Source organism: Protobothrops mucrosquamatus, unplaced genomic scaffold (assembly GCF_001527695.2).
Source record: "Protobothrops mucrosquamatus isolate PMUCROS unplaced genomic scaffold, P.Mucros_1.0 scaffold1452, whole genome shotgun sequence".
Lineage (NCBI taxonomy): Eukaryota > Metazoa > Chordata > Lepidosauria > Squamata > Viperidae > Protobothrops > Protobothrops mucrosquamatus.
This window is the reverse complement of record NW_015387631.1, coordinates 132,413-144,305: the sequence shown is the minus strand read 5'-3', so window position 1 is coordinate 144,305 and position 11,893 is coordinate 132,413. Positions and strand designations below refer to the sequence as shown.

Here is an 11,893-nt window from a genome sequence, read left to right as displayed (position 1 = left end):
ATATAAATACATAATTGGGCAGAGGGGTGGCAAATGTATCCGTTCACCTCACCCTCCCCTTCTCACTGTTGTTTCCCATCTCCTTTCTTCTCTCCTGGTTCTATCTTCAAGGTTTGGGGAGCCTGGCGATAGGCAGGGAAAGTCTCCCAAGGACTGTTCAGATCAAATTTGCGGAACTCTTGAGCCAATTCCAACGGCTCTGCGACCACTCGCTTCACCTCATCATCATATCTGACCTAATAACGGAGAAATAATGTTAAAAATGAAGGGAGGGGTAGACTCTCTAGGGTGGCTACAAGAGGCACTTTAATCTTTTTGCAAGTCATTTTTCCCTTCACACATGCACTGGATTGTTATTCAATACTAAAATGTCATCCTTGCCAATAAAACCTCCCGCCACTGTCTTTTAAGGGGATGCTACTCCAGAGCATCATTCTTGGCCCTCAGTTTCACATCCCCACCAATGAATGAATTCTCATGTGTAACCTCAGTCAGAAGCGGAGCATGACTAGAACCTGTGGCAAGCGCATAGAAAATCTGGTTTTTCAAGACAATTTGTCTTGAAACTATTTCCGAATTGGCAAATCACAGCTGTATACTTCCGATAGCTACCAGACAACAGCAACAGAAGAAGACTATCATCTCCTTTGTATAGCTGTGAGCTTCCTGAATGCATCTGGGCTCCTCTTTGTTTAGGTTTGTTATTATGACTGACAAGGTAGAGAAGACCAGAAGCCAGCAGCTCAGTGTAGTGTTCAGGAAGGTGAAGGAAGCTGATGAGATGGACTGGTTTGCTCAAAGTTCCTTTGGGAAATGATTTCACGCTTGCATTTTATACCCTGAATTTGCCTGCAAGATGTTTGTTATATGGGTGATGACAGATTCTATGTATGGGGAAGGCCACTTTCTCCTCAGATCCAGTTTGCTGGCTCTGCTTTTGAGTAGAGAATTGGTGAAGGAAGAGGGACTCTCTGGCGGTCCAAATATTGCTGTGACCATTCAGTCACCTCCAACCCGGATGGACAATGACGGATGCTATACATTTCCCACTCCTGGATTAGCCATATCTTGATTGCTCTCCTATCTCCCTCACAACAGCCCGGTTTTCTATTCCTCAAAATAAAAAAGTCATATCATGGATGCTCGGTCTGTTGTGAAATGACTTTGTAATTCTTTATCTTATTCATACCTCCACATATCCAGAAAGGGGGAAATCTTTCCTGAAAGGATGACCTTCAAAACCATAATCTGTAAGGATTCGCCTCAGATCTGGGTGGTTGGCAAAAAATACTCCAAACATATCCCAGACCTAGAAAAACAGAAATGAGGTAAGTGAACAGCTCAGTATATGATGACTTTACAGACTCTAGTTGATTAGTCTGATTTCTCTGACCTGGATTACGATTTCCCAAACATGAAATATTAGCTATTAATTGCTAGGAATGTAGGCAGCTGATAGAAACAACTGGAACTTAAATTAACAAATGCTTGAGAATTAGGAAAGTATCAGTCGTTGTATTCATTTATCAAATTTATACAACTGCCCTTCTCACCAGAAGTTACTCTGGACAGTGTACAACAGAACCATTGAAGTAAATCACCAAGGGTGAGCACAAAATGGGGAAAATATTTTGTTTTGAAACTGGAACAAACCAGATCAGCCAGTTTGGAAAAAACAAAATCCAGAAAATACATTACCTGCTATAGGTATCAGATGAAACAAAATCTAGATGGCTTGCATAGGCCAAGGCTGGCGGGCGTCACCCCCTTCAGTCAGCAACGCCTGACATAGTGTATTCCACTGATCTGCTTCACCCGCTCCCATCTTCCCAGCAGGTTGTATTCCTTCCTCGGAATGGGACAACTCGCCACGGCCAACTCGCCATGGCCAACTTGCCATGAGACAACTTGCTGCTGGACAATTCAGCGATCCAATTTAATTATTTAAAATAATTTTTAAAATGTTTTCATTTTTGTCATTCACATTTCATCTTGTCCTCCCTTTGGCATCCTTTCTTTAATGATTCTATTCCACAATTTTTTCAATATTAGTGTAACTCTTGTCCCGCGGCACGTTGTCCTACAGCGAGTTGGCCGTGGTGAGTTGGCTACAAGAAGTTGGCCGTGGTGAGTTGTCATAGACCAAGGGTAGGCAACCTTGGCTCTTTTATGACCCGTGGACTTCAACTCCCAGAATTCTTGAGCCAGCATGGCTGGCTCAGGAATTCTGGGAGTTGAAGTCCACGCATCATAAAAGAGCCAAGGTTGCCTACCCCTGTCATAGACCGTTCCTTCCTTGCCCTCAACTGATGCTGCCAGGGTCCCAGCATGGTGTGTCCTACCAGTCCACTTTCCCCTATTTTTCTTCTTTTCTCTGAGACACGGATGTCCTTAATTTTTTTTCTCCCACTCCCTATCCTCCACTAGGCCAACGTTTCTGCCTGGAACAGAGCACCCCCATTTTATTCCATTCATATAAAGAGGCCACCCCAAACCAGCTATTCCATGTACCACATCGTTTGCCCATGGAACAATTTGTGCATTCTACTATAGAAAGCCAGGTTAGTATAGTAGTGAAGATGCTGGCCCAGAAAAGAAAGGCATGAAAGCCAGCTGGGGGATTTTGGACCAGCACAACCCACCTTACAGCGTTGTAGGAAAAATAGGAAGCAGGAGTATTATGTTATATTCATTGCCTTGAATTATATATAAAATAAAGTGGGGGGAAATATAATACTAATCCATTTAAATCATCCTACAATATTAGCAAAAGAGTGTGTAAACAATGAAAGCAAAAGTAGCTTTGTTTTCAACAAATAATCTGTAAAAAGGAAAGGATGATGCTTCCAATATAAAATTTGGTAATTTACAAGCAGACTCTCTATTAGCAAAGAACCAACCCCAAATACATATGACAGATGACTTTATTGGTTGAGCAGCAACTGGATTAAATTCTCTTGATGAAAATCGAAATTCAAATGGATCTTTAGTTAATTAAAAGGGACTATTCCATGTTGATATATTAAAGAACTCTAAAAGTTTGTCTTATATTTAAAAAGTGGGCCATTTCAAAAGGTCAGGTTCAAATTGAAGGGAAATATTTGAAAATGAATAGAATTTGTGTGAGTTAAAACATTTCATGTTTGTCCTTTTTCCTAACCACTTATATTAAACACAGTTTTGCAAAATATGCATTATACATAAACACTATTATCTACTCTTGTCGCATGTTTTTTAAAGGTTTCCCTGCATAACATGACAATTTCTTGATCTCCAAAACAATAAACGCAAATCCTGCACATCTGGAATGACTTACAGTCATCAAATATGGCCCATCACAACTCATTTTGGCATGCCATTCACCTATGATGCTATAGTTTCCCTTTGTAACAGTAACAGAGATTGGCTCTGTAATATGAAAAAGATGGTGCTTATTTGAATTACCCAATTTGCTTTTGGCTTGAGTCAACATAACACTTTTTTTTCCACATTTGGTATATTCTTCATTCACCCCAAATCTTACCATTAAGATAACATCTGCTTATCAAAACAGAAAAAAAAACATTTTGGAAGATCAAAATTCTCCTCTGTATTTATATGAAGATTTTAGATTGCATTTCTAATATACAATCAGCATCACTGAGAAGGTATTCCACAGTATAGAAGCACTAGTACAGTGATGGCAAACCTTTTAGACACCGAGTGCCCCAAAACCACCCCTGATCACTCCGCCCCCTGCCCTGCCTGCCCGCAGGGCCACCTACCGCCTCCAGGGCCCGCCGCAGGTCGCCCCGACGGCCCTGCAGCACCATGGCAGCCAAGCCCTCTGCCCGCACCCCGCAGCATCATTTGGGTGCAATGGGGTGCGAGGGCGGAGTCTTGTCCCTGCTGCCCGTCTGCTATGTCCTTGGCTGCGCTGCTCTGTGCGGGCCATGCCCGGGGGCTACTCTCCGGGGGGCTGCTGGTGAGCAGGGGGCCGCGGGGAAGGCGGGACTGGGGCGACGGTACATGTGCCCACAGAGAGGCCACCACTGCACTAGTACATTCCTTGGAATAAGAACATTAGCATGTGTGAAAAAAATGGAAGGAATGAAATTCATCACTTCCTAAAAGAATTACAGGTTATCTAGACTGCAAGAATCAGAATGGCTGACCTGCAAATAAGGAATAAGGATGCTAGCACTATTTGGGCTTTAAGCAATGTTGGTATCAGAAGCTCAACTACTGTAAGGTGTTCAAAGTCCCTGTGAATGAGTTGAGCGACAATATAAATTTTCCTGAATAAATAAATGAGTAAATATTCTCAGATATGTTAATAAATAGCAATGGGGACAGAAACCAATCCCAGTGTTACCATCCCTAAGGCTTACCTCTCTTTCATACCAATTCGCCCCTTCAAATAATGGTACTAGAGACTCAATCGGTGTCAATTCGTCAGTATATGTTTTCACACGAATTCGGGAATTATAGTGTAGAGATAAGAAATTATAGACAATCTATGACAAAAAAGGAAAAATAGTGAGGTGGACAGATTTTATACATTGTAAAAAAGAAGAAAAAAAATAAAGTGATGGATTAAAAGATGCTTGCTCAGCAAACTCATGAGTTAACAAAATGAAAATTGGAATGACAATCCTGAAAGGTGGAGCAAAAAAAAAAAAAAAAAGGCCAGGAGTAAAGGAATAATCTCAACAGAAATAAGATCTGTGCAAATAAGTCAAGTGCAGATCAATATTAAATTATTTTTCAGAGACATTTAACAGACACTTAAATTTAATAGTGTTCCACCTGTGAAATCACTATGAGTTGTTTGAAATTATCCTCCAAATGTGGAGTAATTGTCCAGGCTTCACAACAGGTTCACACAGAAAACTCAAACACAAAATTAATCAAAAACTTTTGAATCTAGAAGTATATAGGAAACCCTAGATATACAGACACACCCATAGAGAGACAGACACACATATTCATATGCACGCATGACGCAAGGGTCAAATTCTACCCTGATTCCTCTGCGAACCTTGAGCTGATCTTTTCTTGATTCTGAAGCAAACTGTCATCTAATCTTTATTTACAAGCAACTTTATTTGACTGAGAATCAAGAGTTCTTGTTCACTAACTTCCACTTTGACAGTAACAATTTGATACACACCCATCCAAAATGGGATGGAAGACAGATCTTGTTTCTCTGATATAAGTGTTTTACAAAATGATGTTTTGTAGTGTCTGACAGACTTGGCTTTTTTTTTTTTTTTAACTTTAGCTGGAAAAATTTTTTCTGGCTGCTGTAGAACCCGCAACATGACGTGACGTGTCGTGACATATCATGACTTTTTTTGCCATTGCCGGCAATGGGATGGGTGCAGTTTCACTATGATGCATCCGGCCCGTGGGCCGGGAGTTTGACACCCCTGCTGCAGAAGCATGGTTTCACAGAACTCCACTCATCTTGATAATGCCAGACTCTACCATTGTTTTTTTTTAAATATTTAACATTCACTTTCCATTTTTTACTTTCATAATAATCTAAGAATTTTTTAGCTAACAAAGTGATGTCATTTGCATATATTTCCAACTGTTAATATTTTCACCTATAATTTTAATTGCAGCCATCATCTCTTTCAATTCTGTCACTCTTATATTCACTACATAAATTAAACATTATGGAAACAATATCCATGCTTGGCTCATCCTCTTTCCTTTTCTGAACTATTCTGTTTCTATATAATAAGACATTGAATTCTTATTATAAATATTGAGGTTTCTGGCAACTACTAAGGTTAATACATTCACATTCTGGCAGGATCTACACAAAGACTTTGTTGTAGTCATTGAAACAAATGCCCTTGCATTCTCTTATTCTCTATATGATCCACCTTGTATTAGCTATGTCAGAGGTCCCCAACCTTTTGGGCACCAGGGTCCGGTTCCATGGAGACCGATTTTTCTGCAGACCAGAGGGTGCATAGTTTTGGGTGCTGCCTGCATCCCAGGGATGGAGCTTTGCTTGTTTGTGTGTACCAGTTGCTGGCATGTCGCGGCCCAGTACTGGTCCACGGACCAGGAATTGGGGACCCCTGATTGCATGTCTCACTGCCTGTTTTGAAACTTATTTATTCGATAATCTTGTTAATGTGACAAATTTGTATTTGGTAATTTTCTTTCATTTGCCTCTCCCTTCTTTGATACAAATACATAAGTCAATGCAGCAAACTCTTACTCTTTCTCCTTCTTTCCTTCCTTCCTTCCCTCCCTCCCCCCCTCCCTCCCTCCCTAGCTTTTCCTCACAAATGGACTGTATGTAAAGTCCTACCTTCACAGTTGTTCACTCTCTCCAATAGTCAAAAATTAACTTGTTGCATAGGCTATTAAAAAAAAAACCCTGATCATGAAGGGGGGAGCCACATACAAACAAAGGCAGAATGTATAACCAAATATTTAATATAATAAATAAATATTTAAAATATGCTTCGGCTAGCAGTGATCATTTACACAATCAGGCAAGGAAAATTATTATTTTCCCTTACTCCAGCACTGAAGATCAATTGTTCTGAACCAGTTAAACTATTTTTTAAAATATCTCTTCATCTCTCTATCTACAATATTTTGCAATGGGCTCCTAGCTATTATTTTCGCTTGCAATATCTTCAAAGGAAAAGAGAAAGTGGCTCAGTTCAGCTTTTAAGAAAGAAGCAAAGGAAACTCATTGTTTTGATTTGAAGGTGAAGATCATCAAATCACATGATCCCAGAAAGAACGTGAATATTATAGCACAAAAAGAAGGACTGGCCCATTCCAACCGTTTTGATGGATAGGAAAAGGATCAGAGTGGCAATGAAAAGATCACCAGGAACTAAAACAGTTATAAGATAGCAAAAAAATGCCAATGTTACATTTTGAATCAAAGATCAGATACAAAAGAGGATGCCAATTAACCTTCTTCTCATTCAGGTTAAGGCGCACAGCTTTTTCAAGACACTGAAACAATGAGCAGAGCAGATGAGGACTCTACCAAAACATTCACCACCAGCCGTGGCTGTTTTGAATGGATTCAGTGAAGATTTAATTTCCACAGCAGACTCACACACACACACACATCAGGTGAACTGCACCTCCCTTACAGGCTTGCACACTTTCTCCAAGCTTCACCGCACCTCCCACGTACCAACCTCATGCACCTTCCCCGACCCTCACTGTACCTCTTTTGTATACTCACGCACCACCCTCACACCATCTCTGCACCTCCCTCACACCCTCGGGCACTGTTGAATCTTCTCCTTGCACCCTTGAATCTCACTTTTGAACCCTAAATGGTTGTCAGATTCACCTCAGAAAATTTACACAAGCAAATCATTGCCGGGAAGCTAATGCTTTTTTTCAGCTACAGTCAAATGAAGCTGCTTATAATACCTCCTGGTGGAGAGAGAAAAACAGCCACCCCAAGACAATTTTAAACAACCAAGGAACTTTCTTGCAAACTTTACAAAAATATATAAGGCTAATAATTTGTATCATACAAACATATGATACATAATGTGAAATATGAGAAATATTTCTGCATTGGTAACGATTTCCATCTATAGAAGGTGAAGAAAGCACCTTTGTCCCAAAACTTCCTGATAGGATATCAGTAAACATGAAGCTAGGTGGATCATAGGTATGTGAATAAGCAAGAAGAATACTTTCACATTTTCCGAATAGACAAGCTATACAACCAGTAACTACACTTTAACCTCAGTAGCCTTTGTGTTAAAGTTATCATAGAATTCTACGTGTAATACATATTGAAAAGTAGATCTTACTTCGAAACGGTATTGCCGATTTGGAATATCGACTGCTGTCAGGTCAACTATGTTTTTGAACTGGGCATTTGTGTGATCTTTCAGAAAAGCTATCACAGGAAGGATTCCATCTGGATGAATTAAAATTTCCAGCTCATTGAAACATGTTATCTGGTAGAGATAGAAACAGTAATACATTAAAGGGATTAGCTTCTTATGAAAACTGCAATGCTAAGCAAGCTCATTTAGCACTAATCTTTTATTTCAGTCACTCAGTAGCAAAATTTACAATCTTAAAATTAAAGCCATCATTATGCCAATAATTTAATCTACTCGGTATAAAAATAACTAGGGTTTAAAGTGGTAGCACATATGTAGAAATGTAATTAAAGCTTTGAAGAATGGAGGAATTTTAAAGTCAATGATAAATACCACTGTGTGTGTGTGTGTGTGTGTGTGTGTGTATACGTAGCAGGGCTGGCTGAAAGGCTTTGCAGGAGCCTGCCCGTGGAGAGGGAAGCTCGGACAGCTGCTGCTGGTTTTATGCCTTTCTAGACTCTCTTTAGCACACATTTTCATTCCAAAGAGAGCTGGCATTTCGTAGTATAAGACAAATAATTGGCAGAACTCACCTGGACTTGTTGAACATATTTAGGCAGAATCTCAGCAACATATTCTCCAAAGGCGGACAGCTGTTTCTGAGCTATTTCATCCTTTGGTCTAATTGTGGCTAAAAATAAAATTTAGAAGGGTAACTTAGGAAAATAATAGTTTTGCATTTTGCTCTTCTTTTATTAATTAAAAACAATAAAAATAAAATTAACAAGTTATAAAAATAATAGCTGTGCCCAAAATCTGGCTCACCTAAAGCAACCACATCAATTTCAAAAATACCACATGTGCACGCATATAAGCAATAATACAGTATATACTGGACCCCTTTGACACTTTGATGAGTGACCGTGAGTGAAAGGAGAACCAGAGCTTATGTAACTTTTCCCACTACATTTCAAAGGCACATTGGAAATTACAATATGACATTGGAATATTTTAAGACAAACCCATCCAAATTGACTTATTTTATTATTCATCTCTTATTAGGCTAGCATAATAGCTATGCTATGTTTGAGTTATAATCAGTGAATAGAAACAGTTTGGTTTACTAGGTCACAGGTTTCTGACTGAGTTTTTTCCCTGTCATCACTCAGGGACACTTCAGCTTGTTGTGAATGTTTCCTTCAAGGGTGCCAGTCAATAAGTATGAGGTGAGGATGGGGAGACATCTCATAGATTTGATAGTGAATGTAGTTTACATGTTTGTGTGTGTATGTCAGTAATCTTTTACCACTTCTTAGTGTGTCATTATACAACTAAAGCAAGCTTAAAGTTATTCCAACTATGCTAGGACCAGCGGCTGAGATGAAGTAAGAACTTTATTTTTACCAAATGGATTGGTGCCTGAAACATTCAGCTTTCCACAAAGGTAATGTACTATTTGGGAAAATAACTGTTGTTATCCTCAGTGAGACAAGTTTAAAAGGGTTTTTACTGTAAACGTTGTTGGTAAATAAATAACAAAATGCAATTTATATTATCTGAACATTGCCACAATCTCCTAACTCTGGGCAGTTTACAACAACATGATTTAAAACAAGTCAACAATTTAAAACAAAAAATCCACATAAACCAAATGTGGGCTTTGCAGAAGATGGGTTCAGGTATGTTACAAGAGTAAGGAGATCCATGTCATGAGAGGCAGGCAACCACAGAGAAAGCCTGCCTCCAAGTCCAAGTTCCCTTTACCTATTGGAGAGATGAACCCTAAAAGGTTTCTCAAGTGATGCTCAAGCAGAAATAATCATTTTGAAGGAAAAATAGAATCTCATCAGTAACTTGATGTACTACCATGTAAAATGTCAAAAGTAGTATTTCTGAATTCAGTTAAGAAACTTATAAATAATGAGTGCAGCAGCCAAAGAGCAACTTATGTTGCAAAAAAATTGAATGTGTTCATCAGCAGCTTGGCTGATGCAATTTACACCACCTATACCTTTTCCATCATCTTTAAAAGCAGCTCCATATGGAGTACATTGCAGTAATCTAACCATGTAACCACAGGTCATTGAGACTACTGCTCCATAGTGCAAGTACAGTTGTACCAGCTGAATCTAAACAAAGGCTATCTTAGTCAGAGCCTTCACCCACTGCGCTACTAGGTACTCTAAGTCCAGAAACCTGGAAGGAGAGTGCAACCTCATTCAGAGATCTCACTGAAACCAAACTAGAGCCAATATGTTTCAGTAACTCCTTTGTCCTAGAGCAGGGGTGTCAAACTCGCAACGTCACCTGACGTGTCGTGACGTATCGTGACTTTTTTGCCATTGCGGTTTCGCCATAGCGGTTTCGCTATGAATGCATCCGGCTTGTGCGCTGGCAGTTTGACACCCCTATCCTAGAATTTAATCTGAGCACATTTTACCCCCCTCCCCAATCTTTCATAGCCTGCAGAAACTAGCTCAAGATATTTTAATATTTTTAAAAATGCAATTAACAATATTGAAAAGAACTGCTAAAAAAACAAATAATTATTTTTTCTGCTGAGATATTCCAGACATAAAAACCATTAAAACAATCCTAAAAATATTTAAACTCAGCCACAAATTATGATATGCCTTACATGTAACATAAAGCCTTGCAATGATTGAAAGTCAAATGTACTAACATGAAGGAACTAGTGATTCCATTCTAGGATGTCCGTATATTGCTGTATTACAAATTCCACAATCCCTAGCAAAAACAAAAGGAATTATAGTCCAGCAATATCTTAATATTTAGAATTAGGAGAACACTGCAGTGTTAGCAGGATCTTAAGCATGAATTAGATAGAATATTTTGGAATTATTCTAGCCACTCACAAAATCAATATTCTAGATGCACTGAAATAGACTAAACTGTCCATATTGAAAATGCCAGTTGAATATTAAGTAAATCAGACTTACGCTTAGTTTCAGCAGAATAATTTCCTTCAAACCGAGTCTGTAATAGCACTGCAGGACGCCCAGCAGCTACAAAATTGAAAAAAAGTCTGTAAAGTCATATATTATTCTTTACGCTAATAAACAAATAATCAGTAATATTTAGCCTATGTAACTTATCACAATTGCTGGAGGTGGACCAAAACTAATTTTCCATTGGATAATCAACAGGAAATCCCTGAAAAGACAATGCTACTGAAAAGACTTCAGAACTACTATTAACTAAAGTTTGCTTCATAGTTTAGAGAGATTCATACACAAAAATATTATGTTGAAATATTGTTCTTATCTAAGTAAAGACTGCATATGTGGGATTCAAATGAATTTTCTATTAGATATTTCTATAGAGAGAGGTTTTAAAATACTAGGCAGCTGTTGAAATTGTTCATTCGGGAAAACAGAATAAAATCACATTGCTCCAATATAAGTTTTCATTTAGCACGGTAAAAATACGTGAACTGTAATTTGTACGTTTATTTGGGATAGATTATATTCCAAGCAGTGATAGATTAAAACGGTGGACAAATACAGGTTTCGAAACCCCAGAGCAGAAGAAATTGACAGAACAAAGAAGAGACACGACGGTTAAGTTCATGCTCATCACAGAAAGAAATCTTTGTTCTCACTACGGTATGTACAGTAACTGTCCATGGCTCCATCTTTACAGAATCAAGGGAATTGTAGTTTTGTTGAGGGAATTACAAAGACTCCGTTAGCGATCCCTGATCTCCTTAGCGAACTACAATACCCGGCAACCCGTGGGAAAGAAAAAAAAAAAAAGACATGTCCTCCAGAAATAACAAGCGATGCCCTTCTACCAACAGTACAAGTGACCAACATTGCCCCACCAACTAAGAGAAACTTCACCCGATTTTCATTAGAATCAGGCAATTAAGCAAGATCACCTCTTAGCCCGACTCGGGCTAGCCCTCGAACTGCCGCAAGCATCCCACCGTCTCAGAAGCCCCAATTCACAGTCCAGATTTTCAAGGACTTCAATACTGAGCCATCATGCGCTTGCGCAGCGTTGGGTCTCCTCTGATTGGCCCGACGGAGAGGAAGTATCGTGACCAGGTT

General features: G+C 39.1%; 1 protein-coding gene across 1 annotated transcript; it reads right to left on the bottom strand.

The window, feature by feature from the left end:
* NDUFS3 (NADH:ubiquinone oxidoreductase core subunit S3) lies at positions 1–11,854 on the bottom strand. Its single transcript, XM_015822064.1, has 7 exons — positions 11,722–11,854; positions 10,781–10,846; positions 8,414–8,511; positions 7,803–7,952; positions 4,371–4,496; positions 1,190–1,309; positions 1–236 (listed from the first exon to the last, which is right to left on the bottom strand). Exons 1-7 carry the CDS (start codon positions 11,762–11,764, stop codon positions 63–65), a joined length of 777 nt encoding a protein of 258 aa, XP_015677550.1. The 5' UTR covers positions 11,765–11,854; the 3' UTR covers positions 1–62.
* Between the last annotated feature and the right edge of the window lie 39 nt (positions 11,855–11,893).

Coding starts and splice junctions, on each gene's coding strand:
- NDUFS3 (XM_015822064.1), bottom strand. CDS start 11,764: ATGCTTGCGGCAGTTCGAGGGCTAGCCCGAGTCGGGCTAAGAG. Junction 7,953..8,413: donor AATATGTTCAACAAGTCCAG/GTGAGTTCTGCC, acceptor TATCTCTACCAG/ATAACATGTTTCAATGAGCT. Junction 237..1,189: donor CCCTTTCTGGATATGTGGAG/GTATGAATAAGA, acceptor CTCCGTTATTAG/GTCAGATATGATGATGAGGT.